The 26324-nt window shown below is 40.8% G+C and overlaps 2 protein-coding genes across 2 annotated transcripts in view; one reads left to right on the top strand and one right to left on the bottom strand.

Annotated features, from left to right (window-relative positions):
* The window catches only part of LOC145434596 (uncharacterized), a 269611-nt gene that overhangs the window by 109019 nt on the left and 134268 nt on the right, over window positions 1–26324 (bottom strand). The window lies entirely within an intron of this gene.
* Window positions 2514–26324, top strand: LOC145434553 (uncharacterized). The gene is made up of 8 exons (XM_080311897.1): window positions 2514–2699; window positions 14869–14982; window positions 20418–20564; window positions 21853–21943; window positions 23431–23472; window positions 24212–24340; window positions 24571–24650; window positions 26193–26324. Exons 1-8 carry the CDS (start codon window positions 2553–2555, stop codon window positions 26307–26309), a joined length of 867 nt encoding a protein of 288 aa, XP_080168023.1. The 5' UTR covers window positions 2514–2552; the 3' UTR covers window positions 26310–26324.

The raw sequence follows: 26324 nt of genomic DNA, 5'->3' as shown, positions 1-26324 counted from the left end.
GGGGTTATGAGGAGCTTGCGTTGCCGCAATTGTTTGCTGATGATAACGACAAATCAAGCTGGATTGATGCATTTCCCGATTAACGTTCACAAAGACTTTTGAGGAAAGAATTAATTTCAATCTCACGCATACACAATAACACACTGTCGGATTTCACGCTCCAATCAATGTGACTGTGATACGAAAATCAGACTCACGAATTATTGTGAGCACGGCAACGTGGCTTGTGGCGGCGCCGGTTGAGAAGCACTGCACTAGACGATCGGGGAGGCGAGAAGAAGTTTTTTTACAGCATCAGACATACATTGAAGGCGCATATTTGATGGTAAATTTATATGGCAGAGCGGTTGCGGATATATATGCACTATATTCTTCGAGCACTTAAGCCACTTGCATGAAGCGGTTTGGCATTGGCGTTACGCTGCTGTGGGAATCTATCGTTTGGTCCATGTTTCCTGAAAACACTGAACAGTGTGTGTACTTTTAACCTTGTTGGTATCGATATCACAGAGTTGTTACTCATGTTACCAGAGTGAAAATATTGCCGTCGGTCGACTGTGGTGTGGCACATGACATGTTTGACATTTGCTGTCTTCGTGGCTCATTTGCGTGAAAGTATTTCTCATCACAATGTCAACTTTTGACGGAAATTTGCTGGGCAATACAAGCATTTTTTTTTAATTACTCGGTATTGCTTCGCGGGCGGGGTCCGGCTCGTTGGTCATGTGTTTGACTCCTCTGCTGTATGTGATCTGGTTCCAGGTACAATGGGACGTTATGTGACAACATACTGTATCTAAATTAATATTCTGAAGTTGCGAACATTCTTAAAATAGTTTGAAATTCGTAGATTTTACTTCGTGTTCGTGATCAATACTTCTGCTTTTCTTTTCAAGACATACACATTCAATCAGTTTTTAGTTGCGTATACGATTTTCCTTGTGTCATAATTAACAATTTACATAATTCGTATTCTCGCAATAAAGAGTCAGGTACCGGTGTATTGCTATAGTGCTGTCACTGTCACCTAACAACCGTGATTAAGAATGCTCAGTGCTCATGTCAATGTACCGAGATTGAATATGAGAATCTCACCTCAAATTTACCGACTGTGTCAATGCCATGGCTTGGATCTGGAGCCGGCGCAAGGATCTGGAGCCGTGCATTTTCACAAGAGCTGTATAGCCATCTTAGAGCACTGACACTTCCTCAAAATCACCGTGAAATGAAATTCGGCTTTCTTAGGTACAATGGCAGCGCAGAGAAACAATAGCCAGGTGATTGAATCTGCCTCGCTCACTATATTTGCTGATAATCGGACAATCGCAGCACGGTGACACGCGTTATCGATTTCGGAAACCGACACTGTTGTATGAGTTATCTAGTAGCGATGACCAATACGTACTGCGGAGCAAATACATTCCCTTACTAATGTAGCTGTTATGTATTTTCCATCCATAGCTACGTTAAATTGTGGTATGTGTCAGATATACTTGCATAGCCTGCGTTGTCGTTATTTGTGGCCTTTACCGTGTTTTCGACTGCAATAGTTATTTACACTAGGTCGAAATTCTACGTTTGATTTCATATCTGCCGACTTGTAGCATGGCTCACTTCTACATTTTTGTAAGACACATGCCACCTTTTTTTGTTGCCTGTTCTTTTACATTATCTTCATTTATTTTTCATTCAGTGTGCATGTCACCTTTTTACATCGCCTAGGCCAGGTGAGTGTCTGATTTCGGAGACTACTTCAAGTCGTTTCGACAACTTCCTATATCTTTCATTGTATCGCAGTCTTGTGGTGTATTGAAATGATGAAAATAGTAGCATTGAATTGAATTGAATTGAAATAAATATACGGAACAGATGGCGAGGAGTAGCCTAGCCTAGATGAACGGCGCGTGAATACGGCTAATGTATCAAGAAACAGGACGCCAACTCAATCACCTAACCTTGTAGGTTTTATATATTTGCGAACCTTTATCCGAGGAAATCTGCATCCCCAATAAAATGCAGTGTCCATTTCAAACTTGTAAAAGAGGAGATTGGAGGAGCAAAGGGTAATAAAGAATATAAAACCGCGAAATTAATACCTTGAATAAAATATATTTATGTTTTTCGTTTCATTCTTTTCGTTATGCAATCTGTAGTAAATAACTGTGGACAATTCACTAATGGAAAAAATGAATATGTACTGTAGAGTGTAGAATTGCAACGGCTAACAGGGTGCATAGAAAACGCTCTCGCTTATCCCCTTCTCTTGCTGCTGTTGTTATTCACATATTTATGTGTGTGTGTACTTTACGTGTTCGTGTGTGTGTGGGGGGGGGAGAGGGTCAGTGCCTCACCAGCCATGAATCTCGATGCACGTCACTAAGTTGGAGCCAACAAAAACTATATTATGTAAGTGTCGAATTATGAAAGCTGGTATCCGTAACTTATTTTCTATTAAATGAATTTAATATTGCCTGAGGCTGAAATGGATTTGGTACACAGCATAAAACTTGGAAACCATTCGATAATAAGGTCAATGAAACGTTTGAGACAACATGATTTTCCTCGTAATCTGTACCATAGCCTGTATCGCAGGGTCTGTGTCAACGCAGAGTTGCTCCTTCGTCAGTCAATACCAGCGGACACTTTCTGGCGGGTATTCGTTGCAGTGGAGAATTGATGACAACCAAATAACTATAAAGGTTTGATCGATAGTAATTGTTACCGAGTAGCCCATCTTCATGCGTAATCTTTCTATTTCGCGACAGGGACAGGCCTTTTCATTTTGCAGAGTAGATTACAATTGAACAGAATATTTGCATTGAAATGAATCCAAATATTTTTGGCTGACACTCGTCAGGAGTAATCGTCAGCAACTAGTAGAATTGGAAAGAACATTGTACATCAAACCGTAGCGCAAAATATGACGTCACCGGATGGAATTCCGAATAATGGGGACGAAGAGAGCGCATAAGCTTAATGGACTATTTAAGGATGGTACAGGCACAGATTTGGTTGGCGTCTTTTATCTCTTCACCCCGGATATTCAAAATTATATTCCGGGGCCGTCATATTTTGTGATACGATTGTTGATATACAATGTTCTTTTCAATTCTCTACTAATTAGTGACGATTACCCCTGACGAGTGTCAGCCGAACATATTCGGGTTCACTTCATGCGAATATTCTATTCAATTGTGTATTGAAATTCGGTACCTCAAAGAAATTCTTCTGGGTAGATTATATTGGAGTAGGCTCTGCCGGAAGTTTTGATTACACTAACATTAAAATGGTTTTTAAAACTGATTAGCCCACACATCGGCCATCTCATTGCCCATTTTTTCAATTTCATGATAGAAAATGGTGTCGACCCGAATTATCTGAAAACTGCCAGAGTTGTCCCGGCCCAGTAAACACAGTACAGACCAAAGATGTAGAAAGCCGAGCCCGATATAGTAGATATTAGATCTCGGCAGGTCGTAGAAAGGGGGATTTTGTGTCGACTCAATTCAATGTCTTTTCCATGTCCTTCAATAATGTAAATATTATGCAGATGCTACAGCCTTTAAACATGGTGAGTAGAATGTAGATCCTACATTAAAGGAATATCCTGATATAATAACCTGTTTTCTGCCACTGGGCATAACCTGATCACGGCTGCGTACACACACACACACCACATTATCTACTACATATTAATCACATTTGCGGTAATTTAATTCAAAAGGAATTGGCAAGTAAATAATGTCGGTGTAAAAAATGAAACGAACTGAAACTATGAGAACAGTCAGTAATCAGAAGGTTTCATCGTCTGATGATGATAATCCCTCTGGCGTTTTCTTTTCAACACCCTGTAGAAATAAAATGAAAATGACGATTGTTAGCTAAGACATTCGTACTGCGAAAATGGCAGAGGTAGCGAATAACGAATGACTCCTACATTTTTTTCACCCATACTTACTAAAATGGATTTGATTCTGGACTATTTCCACTCAAGTTTTCAAGTTTTTATTATTATATTTTTTATTATTATATGACTAGAGAACCGACTTCAATCGCCACTTCTACTTGATTATCAAGTTCAACGATGACTACTTCAGCAATCTTTGAAAACAGCCACTAACACAAAAAGAATTATTGACTAAAATTTCTTCACATTCTGTCAAAAATGATCAATTCAACAATCCAAATGAATCAGTTATTTGGCAGCTAGTTGGAGAGATATATACTCAAGTCTAGAAAGTGGAATGACACTCTGCCTGGAAAGCTGAAGACCTAACAATATTGTGTACAGAGAACAAAACATTTGAGTGGCGGCACTGGTATAGACATTACCAAATTATTAGAATTGACAGCAAGATAACCAGCAAGACATTACAATGATAATTAGTGCAGTTTCTTAGGCTGTAGTGATATTCAGCCAGTAATTGACCTAGCAGAGAGCAAAACGTTTTAAAAAAAGCGAGCGAAACCTCCGACAAATGATACGATAAAACATTAGAATCGACAGTCTTACTAGAAGCAGAATAACAATCATGAGGGGTTAGAGAACAGAAGCCCGGGAAGTGACCATCAGAAATTACTGCATACTGGCCGAACAAATCCATGACCACTAACAAATGGTCTTTTAATAGTCAATATTGATACCAAATGACACCACCCCTATTTCACCGCAACATTTAGCAAATACAGCGCTGGAGTCAACCTTATAAAGTGCTAATCCAACGCCCATTAGTTTTCCCACTTACTACTTCGCGCTTCGCGGATGGAAATACGCATTAAAGCAGGGGTTCTCAACCTGGGGGCGCGGGAGGCTCTCAGGGGGGCGCGAGAAATTGACAAAGTCAGTATAGGGGGGGCGCGAGAAATTGTCAGTATAAATTGTACGTGTCTGAACATGCGTTTCACATCCATTATGAGAAGACGATTAATGAAGATGAAATTTATTCCATATTCAAGAAAGCTTGCAAAATACAAACTCTAGCAACAGCGCTCAACTGAGTATAGTCTGATTTCAACTTCATTTGAGCAAATTTTTGAAATTATTTGGAGATATAGAGAGCAATTCCCACGTGTAAGTCATTCGTTGCTTCATAGCTTTGACAGTAGCCTGAAGCCTGTCGCGCTGGGCAGCTCTTGTTAGTAGCTTGCGAACTGCACTGCCTAAGACAGACTTAGATGCAACATAGGTTGCCCGGTTTCGCCCTCAATTAGGCTATAAATCAACACAATTAATTCATTTCGAAAACTGATCAAATTTAGCCTGGCAGGACAGAACGACGCCTTGCTCTCTGTACTCACTACCAGCAACAGGATTAGTCTCAGGGTGACCTACATTGAAATTAATTAATGGATGTCTTGTTCAATGTTTTTTGTTATTTTCAAACAAATTTGAAGAAATTTGTCAGCAATGTAAAAGACTCAACAACTGGAATGCAGATTCAAAATTGGCGTAAGATATACCTTATGTATACTATTAGATCAGGGGTGGGCAGCCTGCAGCCGTAGAAGGGATTTTGAGCGGCCGTCGACGCCTAATTCAATTAGTATGTGTTGGCGGCCGTAGACATGCAAATTGCAATTACGAATTCACTCCCGCATTTTCGAGAGATTTTAATTAATCTTGAAATTTTCTTCGCCCTCCGCGCAATTCAACAAGACTTCATTTTTCTATTTTAATGCAGTAGCGCCCTTCTTAATCTGAGCCGGAATGGGAATTGGCAAGAAATAGCAATTCGTTCGCGGCCCTGAAAAATTTTCGCGCTCCACGCGACAATATGCACCTCCCGGCAACTATTCATAACATTGCCACTCGCGATTTCGGTGCGTACAATAGGCCGTTGTGACAAGTAGAATAGTCCGGAGTTCACCGGGAATGGATATGGACAGTTTACCGTAGGAATTTTGCGTCCAGATCGTTCATTGCGGCTATGCCCAGGAATGCGGCCTTACGCTACATAAGCAATCGAAATGCGGTCATGATTATCAAAAACGTTGCCCACCTCTGTATTAGATGATGTGCTCTTTTTGACATGACGATAAATGCAAGGGGGGTCAGGGAGGCGCGAGTTTTTTGACCATCTCCAAGGGGGGCGCGTGTCAAAAAAGGTTGAGAACCACTGCATTAAAGCGAATGAACGCGACTTGTCACACTCTTGTTATTTCTGCTCCCTTTTTCTCTTCCTTCCTTTTGAGGAGAGAAACAGTCGGCCGCGTTTACGGATTGTGAATTCCCGGCTTACGGGTGATTCTTCCTCCAATGGTCAGCACCTTGAAAATTGAGAACAATGTTGTTGCAAAATGCATGACAATTTGAAAGTTACATCATTCTAATTATTCCAGTTATGGCCGTGAATCGTTACAAGTGCGGCAACCATAAGAATTATTACTATACTTCAACTACAAATACAATATATTGTTTAAATAATTACTAATTCTTTTACGTTGATCGAGTCCCAAATGGATGAAATATGTCAAAGAATTTGCTAAATTTTGTGGTATAATTTGGCAGATTCCGAAATCTTCTCAAAGTGCACCTTTCAAAAATTTGATATCAAGACTCCCAACATTTTACAATTCGAAGTTGGATGGCTTAACCAATACAAGCGAACAGTTTGTAACGCAATTGACAATTATGTAGAGAACGCTGCGAGACATGTGAGTAGGCCTACCCTAAAACGTTTCTCTGACATGGACATTAGGGCTCTTAAAAATGACTTTTTTTCTCAAATCGTTTTTGCTACTTGATAAAATTGTTAGGTTACCTAATTCAAGCCTACACACCAAATTTGGTTCAATTCCAACCAGTAGCCGCATTGCTACAGGAAAAGAAAGTTTCTATTTATTATATAAAAATAATTAGAAAAAATTCAAACAAGTGGAAGCGGAGTTATTGCCATCGAAAAATTCGGATTTGAATAAAATAGTATTTACGGTGGGCACCACTATAATAAATAATTAAAGAATTGTGTCACGCTGTCATACTGTTTTACGCAGCCGTTGTCATGCACTGCATTGTTGCTGTGTTCTGGCTCCATTGACGTTATTTCTAAATTCGACATTAATGCGTCATAATTCTCCATCTGGTTTTGAATTCAACTCTGTTTTGCTTCCTTTATGGTGCCGGTAGCTCTTTAATAGGAACGCGAAAAGTTCTTCGGGTTTCAATAACGTTTATCATGAAGGTACTTTTGAAAGCAGTATTAAAATTTTGTACCACCAACCAGTTATTTAATTACTATTTATCTTCAAAGTAAATGCTCATTGCATGAAGCAGGGTTGTAAGACTCGAGTCAGGATTTTCTGTTGACTCGATTTGACTCAGGTCATCTTCTCAAAGTACTGAAATGACTCGACTCATTGCGCATGACTTGAGACTCAGACGGCCAAGACCGACATTTCATGATTATTTCAAAGAATAGTACAGCAAATCGCTATTGGGATTTCGTCTATTGATACTGGTATTTGAAAATGCGGCCAGAAACTGCTAAAAGTAAGGAAAATTAGTATATTATAAATGCGACCCACTCGATATCACAAAAAATATATCAAAAGTTGGTTTAACAAGACTTAAATTGGAAACTGAGCAGCTAACACAATGACTCTGGCTCGAGTCATAATACCATAACTCGGACTCGGCCCTCTGCTCGCTGACTTGGACTCGGACTTGACTCGGTGGTGAATTGAAAATGACTCGAGTCAAAACTATAAAAGTGAGATTGACTTGTGACTCTGAGCCTTGTGACTTGGTCACAACTCTGGCATGAAGCCTCAATAGTTACATGAGTGGGGTGACTAGACAAAGAACACAGTGACATTTGCAGCATATCATGAATGTCTCTTACTATATGTGATCTTGTTCAAATGGAGGTTGATGAAAGCGTATTTCCCATTCTTTCCGACTCTGCTATAATTTCACCAGACTGGCAACCTTCTTCATGATGCTTTTTGCTGACTGACCAATATTGTCGCCGCCAACGGTACGAGTGCAAATGTCTGATATGTCAATATAGGAACAGAATTAGTTGACTGTTCATGACCGTCCACGTTCAGAGTTGCATCTCCAAGATGCTAAAATAAGCGTAAATATAATCCAAGCAATACGATCGTCCACTTTGACTGACTGAATTTCTAAAAATAATAAACATAACACCTTGATAGCTTCCACACATCTTACGTTTATATATACCGTCTGCTATCGGCAAGCATTTGAAAATAACAAAACAGATTCAACATACCACATATCTTGCAAAGGCTTTTGCTTTCATTCAATATGTCATCAAACTTCTTAAATCCTCCTTTGTGGTGAGTGGCTTCGTTTTATCATATACAATCTATGGCGGGATGAAAGTTTCGGATAAGTTCTAAAACGAACACAATTTTCCACACAAAAGTCAATTGCCACACGAAATGCCAAATGCTACGGTCCCATTTTACAAGGTATGGCGAGGTAACGTAGTGGTACCCTCCATTATAGCTAAACACCAATGAATTGCGGGTTCGAGCCTGACACGTCGACTCCATAATTCCTACCGAAGTGTTGGCCGTTTATCTAGGCTCCTCCTCGCCATCTGATCCGCATATCCATTTCTTAAAAAGCCTAGGAGTGGGCCGTGCTATAAGTGGGCAGATGGTTGCCGATGAACTCGGCACTTGGTGAATTCGGCCCTCGGGAAATTTTGTAATGAAGTGTATTAACAGCTATTAATATGAATTATTAAACTAATAATAGTATTATCAAGTGATTCGTCAATCTTGTAAGGAGGTCAGGGCATCCGTAGATCACGCAGTCACGGCGTGATTAGATCACGGATTGCGTAGCCGCGGGAAATAACGCAGCGCTCATATACCGACCACGCGCGATCTGCTTGGAATCGATGGCGTGAGTGACGGGCCTGTGTCGTGTAAGTTTTGAGAAGATGGATCTTGGCGTTGTATGTGAGATCGAAACTGTGGAAGATCAAGCGGCGCTTCTCCGTTTATCGATCACGACAAGCCAGTGTTCCTCATCAACAAATGTTTCGCATGATCACGTCAAAATAAATTATTTTTTGCCTTTGGAGAGACGATTCCACTCTGGGGTTAGGGTGTCTCGATAACAGGGTTGAAGGATCCCAAGATTACGAGATCTACCGCGAGCCACGACACGTTTAAATTTCCTTTTTGATACTGTTCATTCATATTAAATGCATTTCTAATGCGAAGGTGTTCTAGTGCCAATTCCTCCAAGGGCCGAGTTCACCAAGTGAAGAGCGTCGCGTTATTTCCCGCGATTACGCAATCTGTGATCTAATCATGCCGTGACTGTGTGATCTACGCATGTCCTGACCCCCGTACAACATTGACAACCACTCAAAGTGCCAAGTTCACCGGCAAAAATTCCAGTAACCAATCATGGCGACCGGTACCGCTACCAGATCTACCACGGCCGAATTCACCAAGTGCCGAGTTTGTGCGGCCGAATTCACTAAGTGCCGAGTTCACTGGTAATCGGGCAGATATGGAATGATAATAATAAGAACCGGCCTGGTGTAAAATGACCAGTGTAGTCGAACCACCACCATGAACACCACAAACAAACAAACAAACATCTAACATGGAAAAGAAATTACCTTTACAGCCTTTGACACACACAGTTACTATTGAAATCAGCAATTTAGGTCTTATTCGAAAGCAGAATAACAACTGTTTTAGCGGACATATCAAATCAAATGTTGGAAAGTTCATGTAAATTAGCCCAAAATATTATCTTACTGTGACCATATTCTATCAATATGGTCTGGCTAGCCAAATTCTCTGGGCCAACATAAACAAGCTGCGTTTGGTTTCAACGATTCATAATCTTGTCACTGGATTCGAGGTATAATTGCACTCAAATATCAAATTTTGCTCCATTAATCAACATCAAGTTGAAAATGTCCATTCTTGCTCCAACTTTTATAAAATCACGAATCAGTGTTCTACAGGTATGTATCTATATGACTTATATACCTAGAAAATTCAAGCATAAATATTATGATATACAGTAGGTATAGGTACCGGTAATTCAGATGTTTGAAGCGACTTGGACAACTAGATAATTATAGTGGTCTAATTTCACTAAATTAGAGCGAAATGCCAGCAATATAATTGTAATCTAATTCGGAAAAAAACGGTTTAGCTCTAATTCTAGCCTGGAAAAGCTGAAACTTTTCTATAGTTGTCTACACCAGTTTTGCAGAAAGTCAAACAGCTCTAGGCGTCATATACTACAGGCAATTCGAAATACCCCATAAGCTATATGCTACTGCGTATATACCTTTAACCCGCTACCTCAGTCAGTCACAATTCCTATATATTTACCATACAGAAAGAGCGAACTATGCCTGGCTGCGACCTGTTGCGCGTCAAATCTTCGTCCGGCGCGATGACGTAAAATTTGAATCGCCGAAATATTCTAGAAGTCACGCATGGATAATCATATTCCTAAACCTACATCTCACTTATTTAGTTATTCTCTGAATAAAACTATTAGCCATACTCGTTGAACATGCGAGATTACCGAAAGAGCGAATATATATATAATGAAGATCATATATATCAGAAGAAAACAAAACTGTTCGACCTTAGAGCAACAACACGAATATACAACACCGGTGACATCCTCACGCAATGAAACGAAGGGAGAACATTGTTTTCTAATGGATAGAACGAAGCTACTGCATGAGATCGAACAAAACCGGATGGGAATTCATAGTGATTGAATGTACCGACAAAGTCATCCTTTCTACGTATTTTAGTCATACCAGCGAGAGATAGAAAATTTGCATTATTAGGTTAACTACCGGATATAACGAAGCCTAATACATGAGATGGAACAACACCGAGTATGAATTTATTCTGATTGAATATAACCACAAGACCATCCTGCTACGTATTTTAGACATTCCCTCGACACTTAGAAAATCAGAACCTAATCGAGATGATCCCGGATGATCCTTTTACGGTTTTGTGTTTGCTGGGGGTTTACAAAGCCGGAGATAGAACTAATGTCACCAACTACCGACCTATATCTGTCCTACCGTGTATTGGAATTGTGTTCGAAAAATTGCTCCTCTCTCTATCTTCGTTCCTCGCCAAGATGTCCACATCTCCACAACAATTCGGCTTCCGCAAAAAGCACCAAGCCTCTCATGCCCTGCTAACAGTGGCTGAACATTACTATGACATCTTGGAGAAACGAAGTGTGGGATGTAGCATTTCTTTTTTATCTAAAAAAAGCGTTTGGCTGCGTCGGTCACAGTATTCTTCTCTCGAAATTGGCGCGCTTCGGGTTCCGGGGTCCACAACTAGAGCTCATGAAAAGCTACCTGACTGGGAGATATTAAATGGTGTCGATATCCAACACTTTGTCCTCCCCCCACCTTGATACCTGTGGTGTTCCGCAAGGCTCTGTTCTTGGACCTGTCCTCTTTACTTTATATGTGAATGATATCTTTGAAACCTCATCATTGAATACCACACTCTTCGCTGACGATACTCACCTCCTATCTCACGCACCTACTACCGCAAGCTTGAATGCCGTCACCCGTGATCAAATGCCCAAAGTGCATGAGGGGACGTCCCATAATAGCCTTCGGGTTAACGCTGCGAAATCCCAATTATTGATCGTGAACTCTTGCGATAACCTAACCGTTGACATCGCTGGCCAACCAGTTTCCAACACTAAAAATGCCCAATACCTTGGTGTTTTACTGGATTCGGACATGTCCTGGAAGAGTCACATACAATCACTCAAACAAACCTCAACTATCGAAGGTATGTGGTCTATTTCGCCGCCTTAGCTACACTCTACCAGTCAGCGTGCTCTTGATACTCTTCAACACTCTATTCCAGTGGTTCCCAACCTTTTTCCACCCGCGTACCATTTCGAGGTTTCATGTAGTACTCGCGTACCACCTACATAAGTTATGCGCGCCGAAGGTGGTCAAAAATATTACTACCAGGTTGAGCTGCCGAAGGCAGCGAAACAGAAAATTAACTGCCCATGTTAAGGTGCAGTATATGATTTCTGTAGTGAATCCATTTGGAATTCTTGTGGTCAAATATATTAAAACGGAATTCGGTTAAGTAAGAATCCCAATGCTTTACGACTAGATCTGTTCCCCGTAGGCCAGCGGCTGGCCAACCTTTTTGCCATTCACGTTCGCATTTGAACTACTCATGTAGCCCACGGCCGCATCCCAGGGCATAGTCGTAATTAAATATAGGTAGACGCTAAATGCCCACGTTAGAGTGTTTATGTCCATTTCCGGCGATCTGCAGACTAATCTATTTAATGATATAGGGTTGCTATACGCACCAAAATCGAGAGGAGTCACTGGTGAGGTTATGAGACAGCAGGAATTGCCGCAAGAATCGGGTATTTTTTCAAATTTACTACTGGATTTCGTGAATAATATTAGTAGTTTTACCTATTACTATCAAACATTTAACCTTTCTCAGCCCATGGATGTGGTCAGATTGACCGGTAGAGTTGATGGAGGGGGTGTTTTCGAATATTTAGTTGATGATGCATCTTCGGGTGGACCAATTGTTATTAGTCACTTTGCTACATGCCGTTATTTCTTGACCTCCCATCAGGATTGTCGGTATATAGTGAGGTGTACACGATTCTCAGTTGGTATTTCTATATGGGGCGCATCATATTCCTCTACTCTTCGAATTTGAAATGTGGGGCTCTAATTGCAAAATTATTAAAATCAAGAAAAAAATACACATTAAACCGCGCACAGCGCGAAGAAAATTTCAAGATTAATTAAAATCTATCAAGAAATCGGGAGTCAATTCGTAAATTCAAATTGCATGTCAACGACCGCCTACACATACTAATTGAATTACCTGTCCACAGGCGCACAAATTCCCTTCAACAGCCGCAGGTTGACCATCCCTGCCGTTGGCCGTCAATGGTGGGATTGTCCCTACCCACAACGACGACGACTTGAAAGGCAACCCCATCTGAACTAATAACTCTCTTCGGTCGAAAAAAAAAACAGAATCTACCACTTGGAAGACCTTCGAGTACCACTAGTGGTACGCGTACCACAGGTTGGGAACCACTGCTCTATTCCTATCAAAGTTACAATACGGAATTCTTTGTTGGGGTGCTGCCTGCAAAAATACAATTGACCCACTGCAAAAACTTCAACATCGGATCATCCGTATCACTGCCAAAGCCCCACGGGGGCCTGGATGTGCAACTGATAAATCGCTTCTCAAAAGATTTGATGTTCTAACCTAGAAGATATGAGGAAGCTAGAAATTGCCAAGTTTATGTATCAGTTCCATTGCGGTCAATGTCCCTAAAATTTCAACGACTACTTCATCTCGGAGACAAAAGCGCACAAGTAGGATACAGCACACGCGCGTCAACGAAGAACAACTACCATATGATCAGGACTGAATGCAAGAAAACACATTGCTTTATCAAGTATGCCGGACCCCAATTGTGGAACAGCATCTCGCCGGCTATCCGACAGTGGTCGAGCATGTCCGCATTCAAGTGGAAATACAAGCAATTTCTTCCAAATCAATACTAGCCAGTCTTCACGATTAACGGACCACGACCTGACATCGACCTCGCCCTTCGCCACATGCCATCTTATTTTGTCGCTTGCGTCTTATATTCTCTGCATTACTTTTCATTCAGTGTGCATGCCTCTTATTTACTTCGCCTAGGCTAAGGTGGGTGTCTGATCTTAATGGCTACTCCAAGTTGTTTCGACACCTTCCTATCTTTTCATTGTATCGCAGTCTTGTGATATTTTGAAACGATGAAATATTAATAAACCTGATTGATTGATTGATTGAATAATTAATGGAAAAGTACATTTTTGGCAGTTACACTCTCCTGCAGATATGATTAATATTATTTTATGTATAAGATAACTTAGTGGTGCTTTCTCATCAACGTCTTCTGTGCACCAAGGATATTCACGTATTATAACATATACCACTTAATGAAGTTCACGAATGTGTATTTTACACAATGTGACTTGTCTGATGGTAAAAGTTGCATCATACTAATGACGGTGGCGCGATAAGTTAGCTAAATGTAAACTAAAATTAGGGATTCTCAAGAGACAAATAGGTTGAGAACCATTGGTATAGCAAATTGTCCTTCAATGGTGTGGACACAAGCAAATCTAACCGCTCACTGTAATTGGTCTACGTCACACTTTCCATTTGGTCAAAGGCAATTTTACGGTAATTTTTGACCGTCTTGCCGAACGCGAAAATTGACAGAATTGGTATCAATTGAAAGCTACCGCGGTACTGATTGCGAAACTGCAAACGTCATTCCGCTCGTGGATCTGGAACCCCCCAAAATCAGCCTCGAATGTTGCATTGTAACGGAGTTTGGTAGTGTGACGCAACAATGCCATCTGGAATAATACGGCCCACTCAGGAGCGAATGCGCACGAGAGTGAGAACGATCAATCGCTTGCGCAGCAATGACCATAACGCTTGCGGTTAGCGCTTCTTCTCATCTGCTCCCAGACGGTATCATCGCGTCAAAATACGAAACTCCGTTGCAATCAAAATTCGAGGCAGATAATGGGGTTTCCAGGACCACGAGAAAAATAAAATATATATTTTCGCAATCAGTACCGCGATAGCTTTCGATTGATACCAATTTTATCAATTTTCGCGCGCGTAAAACCGTAAAATTAATTTTGGCCACTTGGAAAGTGTGACGTAGACCAATCGCAGTGAGCCGTGAGATTTGCATGTGTCAACACCATTGTAGGTCACTGTGTTCATAAACTATACTACTCATTTGAATTACGCCACATGTGGTCATCTCTGTCAAATCTGCGCTTTCCGTCACAGATTATAGCTCGCACGACAGGGTGGGTTGGGTTTGGTCTTTCTCCAAGCGGGACCATGGCGCAAGCTGACATACTAATGGCAGGTGTTGATGACGGCGGAAGAGGTTATGTTCTGGTAAGTTTATTAATCAGTCAATAAATAATTGCTTTTATTTCATGAACTAAACCACTGTCAAATGTTTCACCCTGCTAAGCTGCTACTTACCAACCCTTCTGGCCGTCAGTATATGCCAGTGGTTCTTAACCTTGCCCCCAGCGCCCCCCAGGGGGCGCTGGCGATCTTGAAGGGGGGCGGAAACGCTCAGGGGGCGATATGGGGGGCGCTGGGCTCAGGGAGGCGGTATGGGGGGCGCTGGAGAAAAATGGCTTCGCAGTAGATGATGTGGTGATAGGACATATCCTTAATGAGTATTCAGAGCAAATTAACACCGAAAACGTCGTTACATATAGCCTTCAAAACACATATAGGTTTAATTGTCTATGGGCGCCTAAATGACTGACACCGAATGTTCCTGTCTTGGCAATCAGAACCCCAGAAGACGAATTCCATCTGGCAGGGAAAAATTATATGTCAGTAAAGAAATACCAATCTGAAATCGTGTGCGTCTTTTAGTTTAGTACGATTGGGCGACAGGGATATTCCTGTTGGGCGATATCCCCGTTGAGCGATTCTATATTTTTTGATATTGCAGACAGGGGGTCACGAAATAACATCATGCAACGAAGTCATACCAACGGGTTCGCCCGCCCGAATATGTTTAATTATTAGTAACGGGCCCTACAGTTTCCAAGAAAGCTCACAATGTTCGCTTTAAGTTTTGATGAGTCTGCGCACACTCAACAACTCACTGCGCTGACCCTTGGACAACAGTGCGTAACGACTAAAAAAAGGTAATAACTCCGGATTTGTTGTGCGCAACGTAGATTTTCTGTGTGCAGAGACCGTGACAGCACTGCGCACGTGCGCAGTTTAGAGGGAACATTGCACCTCACTCAGTTCTACGGGTAAATGTGTTTACGTGAGCAGAGAGAGGACAAAAATTGATCTCAATTTACATGCAATTCCCGATGATATTGACCAATTCAATCATTAATTAGTGAAATTTTTCGCACTTCGCGCGAATAGGCGAGAATAGCTGCCTCAGTAAATGGACACCCAATGTAGATACCTAATAGGCTATCAGCAAATAGCGGACGGCCTAATGGGGGTCTGGGAGTGAAGTCCCCCGGAAGTTTGGTTTATCACCCGATGGGGGCCCAGGACCAACGTTTTTTGTTTGGGGGGGGGGGCTTGCGAAGTGCTGTAACGGCCCTGGTAACGAATAATTGCACCTGCGGGCACGCCCGAATATGTTTAATTATTAATTACGTGCCCTTCATTTTCCTATACAACAGCTCACTCAGTGCTACTGGTAAATCTGATTACGTGGGCTGAGAGGATAAAAAGTTTATATAGCAACTTATATATGTAATTACCACCTATTCATTCATACATTATGGAAAATTTTGGTACCTAGGGCGACCAGGCCACACAAACTTTGCTGACTATCAAAATCACGATACGGGGTTCGTGGGGGCGAAGCCCTCAGAAGTTCGGTTTATCACGCTATGGGTGCGCAAGGCAATCGTTTTTAGGGGGGTTAACGAAGTGCTGTTACGGCCCTCCCTCTTACTCATTGTCTTTATTACATTCCTTACAATATGAAGTTGGGGGGGGCGCTGGAGCACGATAATTTTTGAAAGGGGGCGCTGGAAGAAAAAAGGTTAAGAACCACTGGTATATGCGATCCGCGTATTCGATGTTTTACAACACCCGAGAACAAAATGGGGCCGAACTAAAAGTCCTAAGTAGGCGGCTAAGCAATTATACAAGTATAGTATCGGCCAAGTGCAAAATGATAAGTGATGTTGAAACAAAATGAATGCAAAAATAATAACTACCAGATTGCTAGTATTCGCTTTTAAAAGTTTCAAGAACAAGCCAGCGAGCGTTCCGAGTTTGCGTATAGTAGCCTCATAGTGTCCTATATACACAAGCAAATCTCACGACTCAGTGTAATTGGTCTACGTCACATTTTCCATTTGGCCGAAGGCAACTTGACGGTAATTTTTGACCGGCTTGTCGAGCATCAAATTCGATAAAACGGGTATCAATCGAAAGCTGCCTCTATACTAATTACACAAATATAAATTTTATTTCGCTGATAGTCTTGGAACCCAATCAGCCTCGAACTTATTATCGATACGCAAAGTGGTATAGTGACGCAACAATGCTGTCTGGTGAAACGAGAGCGTAGCTGCGGAACAATCGAGTGGCTGCGCGGCGAGAGTGAGTGCTCAGCTGGCGTCGCGGCAATGGACAATGAGCTTGTGTTTCGAAGTGCAATCGCGTCGCAGAGAAACGTTGCGCTGTTAATACTTTCTATAGTCGCTTCGGTAGAAGCTAGCACACAGCTACCATCCTTTTCTTGACTTGTAAGGGTAGAACTGGGTCCACAGAATGCATTAGGGCCATGCATTGTCATTCAAGTTATAGATATCCATCTAGGTAGCAGTATACATTGGATATGTCAGCTTAATATGATATCGATTGGCTTCGCCGGCTTGTTGTGTAGGGCTCTACAGACACGTTGCCCTGTTGATTGCTAGTGAAGGTACTTTATATAGTCGCTTTACCAACCTTTCCTCGACCTGTAAGGGTAGGACTTCGTCCGCGAATACAGTAGGTAAAATGTTGATTCAAGGTTTACAGCAGGGGTGTCGAACTAAACTGGGGCCGCGGTCCGAATTCAATCCACGGACCAGTCAAATGATTCCAAAATGTTACCATCAAATCCTTATACCTTGTTTTTCACTGGAATGCTCTATTACCAAGCCTAGGCCTATGTAGCCCTTGTCAGGAATATAGGATATTAAACTAAACGGTGACGTTGGAATTTGCTTTATCATTTTCCAATCACCATTTGGATTTCTCTGAATGTCGAAGACCTTTTACGCCAGAAGTACAGCTTACTGTAATATTGCCGCGACGCCTGCTGAGCGCTCACTCTCGCCGTGCAGCCACTTATCTGCTCCTCAGCTATCGCTCTCGTTTCGCCAGACAGCATTGTTGCTCCACTCTGCCTCTCACCATAACAATGGGAAATTAGAGACTGATTGTGGGGTTTCCAGGGCCATGAGCGAAATAAAAGTTATATTTTCGTAATCAGTACAGCGGCAGCTTTCGATAGATACCCGTTTTATCAAATTTGATGCTCGACAAGCCGGTCAAAAATTACCATCAAGTACACTGTAAAAAATAAAAACCTCGATTTACCGCGAAATGTTTGGAAGCACGGTAGCCAGACATTTCGTGGTAATCTAACATTACCGTTAGTCAATGTAAATTTAACTTACACTCGTCCGGTAATCTCACTTTACACGCCAGACTGTAATGTTACAGTCACCTCCGGTATATCTAATCTACATTTTCTCCTGTACATTTGCGATCGAGACTGTCATTTTACCGCCTACCTACCTACATGCTGTCACTGTAAATCAGGATTACATACCAGCTTGTAAATTCACGTACATCCATACCTATCGCAAAGCAACCCGATGCAAAAATATCGCAACATTTTCTTCACATCCCCAAAACGACATTGGAACAAACTGTATATTCATTCATGATATCACGATGAAGTGGTTATCGATGGAAAAATATTGCTGCTGGAGGTCTAATTCTTCTTTAGGAGACATGCAGTAACACGAGTGGTCTCAAGAAAACGCGAATTAATTCCACCACCGGCCAAACTTCCAATTGTTTCCTTTTCTCGTTCTCATTCCTTCTGTGTAAGTAGTATCTTGCAGTTCCACTAAAAAGAATTCATGCATAAGTCGCTATATAAAGCAAAGTTCCTAACCTGGACAGTGAACATGACATTATAAGACTAAGACAAATAGGCTAACAAAAATATAACATGTTTTGAAGTACCGGTACTGGCACATTGTGTGATGACGGTTCCGCCTTTTACATGACTTTATCTTTGTATTGAAGCAAAAGGTTCCTAATTTAAAAGGTGGCATGTGTGGCAAACAAATCCAGCAGTGGATGAAAACATATCTATGCTATGGCCCGAAAATGACATTACCAAGCCAACAGTTTCAACTCCTCCGCAGCGGAGTATGTGGTCACTATATAAGTCGACAAATATCCCAAAATAGAACAGAGAATGCGGCGAATGAAATATATCAATCATGAAATCTAAGTCATCGAGGGCTGGTGTGCAGAGTCAGATATTCACGGTAACAAATACTATGTAGTACTGTATTACCTTTTAAGATGCGTATTCCATTCAGCATTCCTAGGAATCTTCAACGATCGTGTCCACTTTCTTCAAGCACAACAAGCTTCGCTCCACCCTTTGCTCAAATCTCACTAATGGCCACTGGCCAGACGACACTCGAACGATTTCGAAATAAATGGTATTCATCCGCTGACACATGACACCAATAATATTTACTGGCCACGTTATAATGTTTGATCTGGGTCGTTTTTTCCATACAGAAACATTTATCATTGCATATAGTCCCTTTTTTCATCTAATTTCGTATAAATTGAAATATATTCCATGTGTTGTTCACTACTTACTGTACTTACCTAACCAGACGCTGCTTGTGATGTCACAGTCGTGCGTTGGTTGTTTACTACGAATCTCGGAAAAAGCAGTCACCTAATGTAACCTATTACAGGTCGCCTTATCCGCTATTAACAAATGGTCAGCTCAGCATGCGGTGCTGATATTTCTAGTTTCCCCGAGCAATATTATACACCCTGAACTAATTTTCTAACTTATCAGCCTATCCGTGACAACGAATGTAACCAGCGAGACTGGCCGTACAGCCATTGCCTTATAATATAATATCGCTACGGTGTACCACATTAGCTGCGATTGTCAGTTATTTCTTGTGCCTTACTAAGCTTAAATTGATACTAGGGCCAACAATTTCGGTATGACAGACCCCAGTCTCGCAAACGAGGTTCAATCAGGTCAAATCACCTCTAGAATGATATATCAGTAACATTCAGTTCTACGTATACATTGGCTGCAGCGATTTTGAAGCTAATCAATTTTGCCAATAGCCCGGTAAACTGCAGTAACGAGTAACTGTCAGTAATTTTGCGAAGAAATTCTGGTAACTTACTTTACAGCTATATTATGGTAATATTACATATCAAAATGTAAAATGACAAGCTACGCACAGTAATTGGCTGCGACCGGTAATTCGTGGTAAAATTTACAGAGATTTCCCAGTAAATCTACCAGATTTTTTACAGTGTATGGTGTTATGGTGTTTTGTAACAGTAATATTTGCGGATCTATAATGTTAAACATAATGTAAATGGTACTGCATGTACATTTGAAAAAAAAAACTATAATGAAGGGATACATCTAGTTGAATTTTGAGCGGAGTGTTGACTCAGCAACAACAGTGATTTCGTGACTTGAATTTAAATCCCGGGGAAAATACGGTAGCTCAAAAGCATACAGTTATTCCTATTTCTAACAGGACACATTTGCCTGGGGAAACGGCCGTCCGTCGGTGGATGCTGATCAAAATTGGAACGGAGTATCGTTTGCTGAATTTAACGGGTTCACTACGGTTGTTGCATCAAGAGCTTTGAAAACTGGGGACGTTCGCGATCGAGACATAACGGTATTGTAGCGATTCGGTGATAAAACTTGTAGTAGACGTCACACGAATAGATATACTGGATAGATTACGATTAGATAGCGCGTGACGAAACGACCTAAGCGACGGAGTAAGTCTTACGTAAAGTTTGTATCCGAGGTAATTGGTTTTACGTCAAATTTTCGGTATCAGGTTTGGAATCAAGTTATGAAATCAAAGATCGGGAGGAGCCTGAGCACAAGTCATCTAAATTGGTCAACGACTCAGAGTTGGTACTCAAGTAGAAAAGAAAGTAGCGCCGTAAATTTCTACTCATTGACAAGTAGTAGTAGCGATTTCAAAGACATGTAAAAATTGCCTCAAGTAAAAATAGAAAATTCAGTTCGGGAAATGAAGCAGTTTTCAAAAGTATGTTTTGTGTTGATTTCCGAAATTAAATATACATCTTCACACCTAACTCAAGCAGATTAATGGAACTATACAAATGGTTTTACTTTCTGCATAATGTCTACAGTTACGGTGATACTCAGGCTCTTTTCTCCAGTTTTCAATGGCAATTTATCTCATTCAAGCGATGCAAGCATATCTTGAAACTGTTTTCTACTTTACAAAATCCGAATGTAAAAAGTAGGTAGCTCTGTGGGAAAGCCTATTAAGTCGAAGTGGATGTTGTCTAAAACAATAACCGCTGGAGTCCGCAGTACGAGTAAGCAAAACCTACTGGATTACCCAAAAAAACGGAAGTACTTCAGTAACGACCGCCTCAGTCATTCGTCTCAGGTTTAGATGGTTACATGACATGTGCAGGAACGCCTGCAGCGATAACGGTATCTTACGTAAAGTTTGCTTCTGTGTCAATCTGTTTCGCGTCAAAATTTTCCGTATCGAGTAGGGAATCAAGTTATGAAATGGATAATCAGCTAGCGAAAGGAGACTCGCAAAATCAATGTTATCTGCAAACCATACGGTGTGATACGTGACCTCACGACAATGCTGCTATGCATCATTCGTTACATGAATTTTCACAGTTAATAACCGATCGTGTTTGATGGTGATGTAGGTGACCTTCCATCCCGATATGATCTTCTAATTATGAAGATATCCTAAGGATAACTCTGCAAATCTGTGGTCCATCTGAGGTGTGCATTGTTTACAATGCGGAGTTTAGCAGGGTCAAGATTTGGGTTTGTAAGATTTACACCGTCGAATGGCAAATTATAAGTTGGTCGAACTTGAATTTTACACAGTATCGTCACAATTTGAAGCATTACATCATTTCTGTATACTTGAATGAATATAGCATTTTTTGTAGAATGGAGAGCTGTTCATATTGTGGGCGTATAATCCAACGCGGGATGTGATTGGGGGAGTACCGAGATATCAGCATTCTTTCACAACAAGAGGTGAGATTTCATTGCGAACTATCATTTTACACTCGTGTCGTGAAGGTCAATCGAAAATTGACTATTCATAGGCCAAAGTTGGTTTATAGCAAAAATAGAGGCGAAATGTCACGTACAACTTCTTCGGAAGAGCTCCTTTGAGGTACAGAACTTCAATATACAATTGAATGGTATATGGATAATGAAATGAACCCAAATATTTCCGGCTGACATTCGACAGGGGTAATCGTCAGCAATTCGTAAACAATTGGAATTACCATCGTGTATCAACTATCGTATCACAAAATCGTCACGGGCATGACATTTCGAATATCCGGGTTGAGGAGAGCGCTAAAGCCCAATTTACCTTTTTTTACATGGTACACGAACTCTTTTTGAAGGTGCAGACTTGGTTGACGTATGAGTTGACTCCAAGGCACTAAAATGAAAGCGTTAACGGCCTCTCCCAACAACACGAAACCTGTCGTCCCGATAGTTTTTGCGCAAACAGGATTATCCAAAAATTGTTTGCCAATGGCAGAATTCATGGCCTTTTTCTGTTGAGTCAGGGGCGAGCCTTTCGCCGAGCGTGATGCGCGTGTTCTAACAAATCTGGGGACATGTTGTTTTATGCGGTCCTGCAAACGTTGTTTCGTGAAGTAGTAAGAAAATATTTGTCAGGAAAAAATAGTTTATATTTCGTGTCAGAATAAAATAATTCTCATCCGTCATCAACTTCCAACTAAAAGGGATCCATGCTAGTCAAACTAACTGTCCTTCGTTGGCGCATCCACTCATGAACAAAGATAGGTCTTCGTAATAACGCATCAAATCGTATATAGGTATTGTAACACACAAGCATAATACCCAGGGCTTTATAGCCGCGATGAAAAGTTTGTTTATCGTACTCTGCATTTTGGGTATGTACATAGTGTTCACTAGGTCACCACGCCAGACGCCATCATCGCCAGTGTATTATTGCAAATATCAAATACAAACAAATACCTTTGAATATCAAATACAAAAATATACCTTTGAATTCACGACGGATTTCGAATCGTTGGGCGGGGCCGTTCACAATTCCATTTGTGTGCCTTGGAGTTGACTTTTATCTAAATACACATACCAAAACTCTGTCAACAAAAGGAGTTCGTGTACCACCTAAAAATAGTACATTGAACGCTTTCTCATTCGGAATTTCATGCTGGTGACGTCATATTTTGTGATACGATTGTTGATATACAATGTTCTTTCCAATTCTCTACTAGTTGCTGACGATTACCCCTGACGAGTCAGCCGGAAATATTCGGGTTCATTTCAATATGAATATACTATTCAATTGTATATTGAAGTTCTGTACCTCCAAGAAGCTCTTCAAACATATACCTGTATTCCATTTCGAAACTATGGAAAGTGTGGTAGGCGAATGTTGTTCTAAATACAATTTTGTTGTATGGTACAACATTCATGCTTCCAAGCAACATTTTGAGCGAATTCATATTCTGCAGGGGCTACTCGGATCGAACTCATTCCGAATCGAGGAACGCCAGGTAAAACGTATTCTTATTTTTCAAATCAATTACCAGCCGTGTTGCAGCGTTATTCGGCATACTAACTTCTTACGACATTTTCCGTGGCTCAGTGGTGTTACCTCTGGCCTAGTTAACCAGATCCCAGATTAGATTATGTTGTTTGCTGCCTGAGAATCAAGTGGTTGGTGAGCATAACCAGATCTAGTGCCAAGCCCGAGAAGCTGGAAACAGTCGCGGGATGAAGGTGATCTTGCGAAAAGCTTGTTCAAATCATTGAGCAATCAACTGGGCAATTCTTTTTCGTGGTTAACCCGCAATCAGGAGAAGCTCTTTCAATTATTGAAGATACCCTAAAGTCAATGATGACACTTGTTGGAACAATTAATTAAGATCGGGTCATTATATATATATATATATATATATATATATATATATATATTAACAACAGTCGTGAAAATCCCAGCTGTCCATTAACGGGCGCCAGTAACGCGAGGGATTCATTATTGTGGCGTGAAAAAAATGATTACAACTCTGTGTATGACAAACAATTGGCTGGTATTGATATTTAGCAAGTCTGATATATGTGCAAATACTCACGAAGCGATAGACAGTGAACAGTGGCTTAATTATGACCTTCCTTTATAATGGTTCGGAAAAAAAACGAGATATTGCATGTTAGGTGCTTTCAGAACATGAAAGACATGCGAACAATATCACCAGTAACGGCATATCACATAATCATATTTTTACAATATAGGTCTTGAAATGAGTACGAGAGGCATGGCTACGCCGATGACTACGCCAACTTCGATGATGACGCCGGGAACCGTCACTAGATTGCCCAATGTTATTCAAACGACCCCAACAGTCAACACGCCAACTCCGGGTGAGATCTGTACATTAGAGGTTTGCATCGTATCGGGCAACGATATGATTCTAAAAAACTTGTCGGTTTGCGTTGTTCAAACGGAATAGCGCAACATTGAAGCAGATGTCAGCGTGATCAGTCAGTTCGAATGAACTTCAAAATCCTTTACGCATACATTCCCATAGTTGATTTTTATTCAATGAATACGAACTATGCTATATTCATTCTAAACTAATTCTCTATTGTAGCTCAGGTACGATATAGCACCAACTTCGCACAAGGGATGAAGCTCGAATGGTACTACACGGGCGACGAAATCACGTTTGAGGTACGTAGGGGGCAAAACATATCGGTGAACAAATTTCGATTAATGTAATAATTTTCGTTTACGAACAATACCGCTTTTCAAACTGCACCAGTCGTTTATTGATGTGTAATCGAAAGGAATCAAAACGTCTAACAATCCAATCGTACAATGGTCAGATGTTATCGCAAATTTGTGATTTATGTAACAGTCCAACACGTTCTATGATGTTAATATTAGGTCTGGGTTTAGATGAGCAAAATTACCTAATGTCTAAATTGTCGCAAACAAGTATATCAAACGTGTTAGATAATGTAGGTTGATAAATTCATCAGCATGATAAGGCGTTATCTCAAAACTTATCTAATCGAATTAAACAACACACACGCTTGCAATGACCTGAAATTGTGATTGCATCTTTGTGTTTATGGAATATCACGAAACAATTTCACAGTCACGATTCGAAGCTACCAAAGTAAATGATTTCGGCGTACTCAAATTCTTCCATGACGTTGCATAGATGCTTATTTCCGATAACAGAAAACTAACGTATGCGCTGCTGATATACAGTCCGCGAATAGTCGATCCGACTCTCAACACATTTTTATTACATAGCGGCTGCAGGCCTACTGAACTCTTTTCGGTTTAGTTCACTTTGTTTATAAGTCGCCACCTCCTAAGTGTCTCATGAACTTGTATATTGGGTACATCAACACGTCGAATATATCTATCAACACCTGATCCATAACGTGACATATATTCATGTTGCATAGCTGGTGTATTCAAATGAATATATTATTGAATATGTTAAAGATTGGAATATTGTATACCCGTCGAACAAGATACCATATAATTAGAAATCAGCTACCGCTGATATAAACCGTATATATACCCAATCTATTATTTTGCGTCATTCGTAACGGCGCCAAACAATATCCGTATAATTATGAATGCAGGTATATGATGGTTTCGTTATTTAAAGAATTAGGAATAGTGACAGAATTTGGTGGTCAGTTTTATCGTATCCTCCCATGGTCGTAGTCGAAGCACCCACCAATCGTGTTTGGCAATTCCTCGCTGAAAACCGGAATGTGCCATCAGCCAACCGCTTTTATATCATGTTGGAAGCAGTTACAGATAGAATTGAAATTATTGAGAGCAACAAATCATCAGTGATAATATTGCGCAGCAGATCTGCTGTAACGTAACAAGGTGACGGCATCACAGTCATAAAAAAATATTGTTCTCATGCTCATGTTGTATATTGAACAAAAATAAGAGCTTATGACATGTCGGTCTTTTGCACAACGGTCAAATATTGCAGTGTCTTCGAATACGTGCATTAAGCCCAGGGTCAAGGAAGACGAATAAATGAATTACCTATAATCGTGATTATTTTCCAATGCAATTGTATTCATAGTCGACTATTTCGAGATTGTCGGTATATTTGTAATCAACTATATTGTAAAATTTTGTTGTAATCGTTTCCGCAATCTATTACATTAATTATGTAATCGTCTCTTATTTCGATGGAATATCAATTCGGAATGATAACCTTCTATTAAGCTTAGTGCACCAACAACGGGTTGGATTGGTATTGGATTTTCCCCGGGCACTAACATGATTAATGCCGACCTGATAGTGGTGGGAGAAAACGCCGACGGTACTGACTATGATACGTAAGTGACAATAGCTCGT

Source organism: Botryllus schlosseri, chromosome 2, assembly GCF_051294905.1.
Source record: "Botryllus schlosseri isolate E-star chromosome 2, Bs_hap1, whole genome shotgun sequence".
Taxonomy (NCBI): Eukaryota; Metazoa; Chordata; class Ascidiacea; order Stolidobranchia; family Styelidae; genus Botryllus; species Botryllus schlosseri.
Note: the sequence above shows the minus strand (reverse complement) of the source record. Positions and strands in the feature narration are given on the sequence as shown.

What these genes read in the sequence shown, in the direction of transcription:
- LOC145434553 (XM_080311897.1), top strand. Translation starts at nt 2,553, where the DNA reads ATGATTTTCCTCGTAATCTGTACCATAGCCTGTATCGCAGGGTCTGTG. An exon ending in GCATTCTTTCACAACAAGAG is followed by an intron (nt 21,944 to 23,430) that starts GTGAGATTTCAT and finishes CATATTCTGCAG; the next exon opens with GGGCTACTCGGATCGAACTC. An exon ending in TCCGAATCGAGGAACGCCAG is followed by an intron (nt 23,473 to 24,211) that starts GTAAAACGTATT and finishes TTTACAATATAG; the next exon opens with GTCTTGAAATGAGTACGAGA.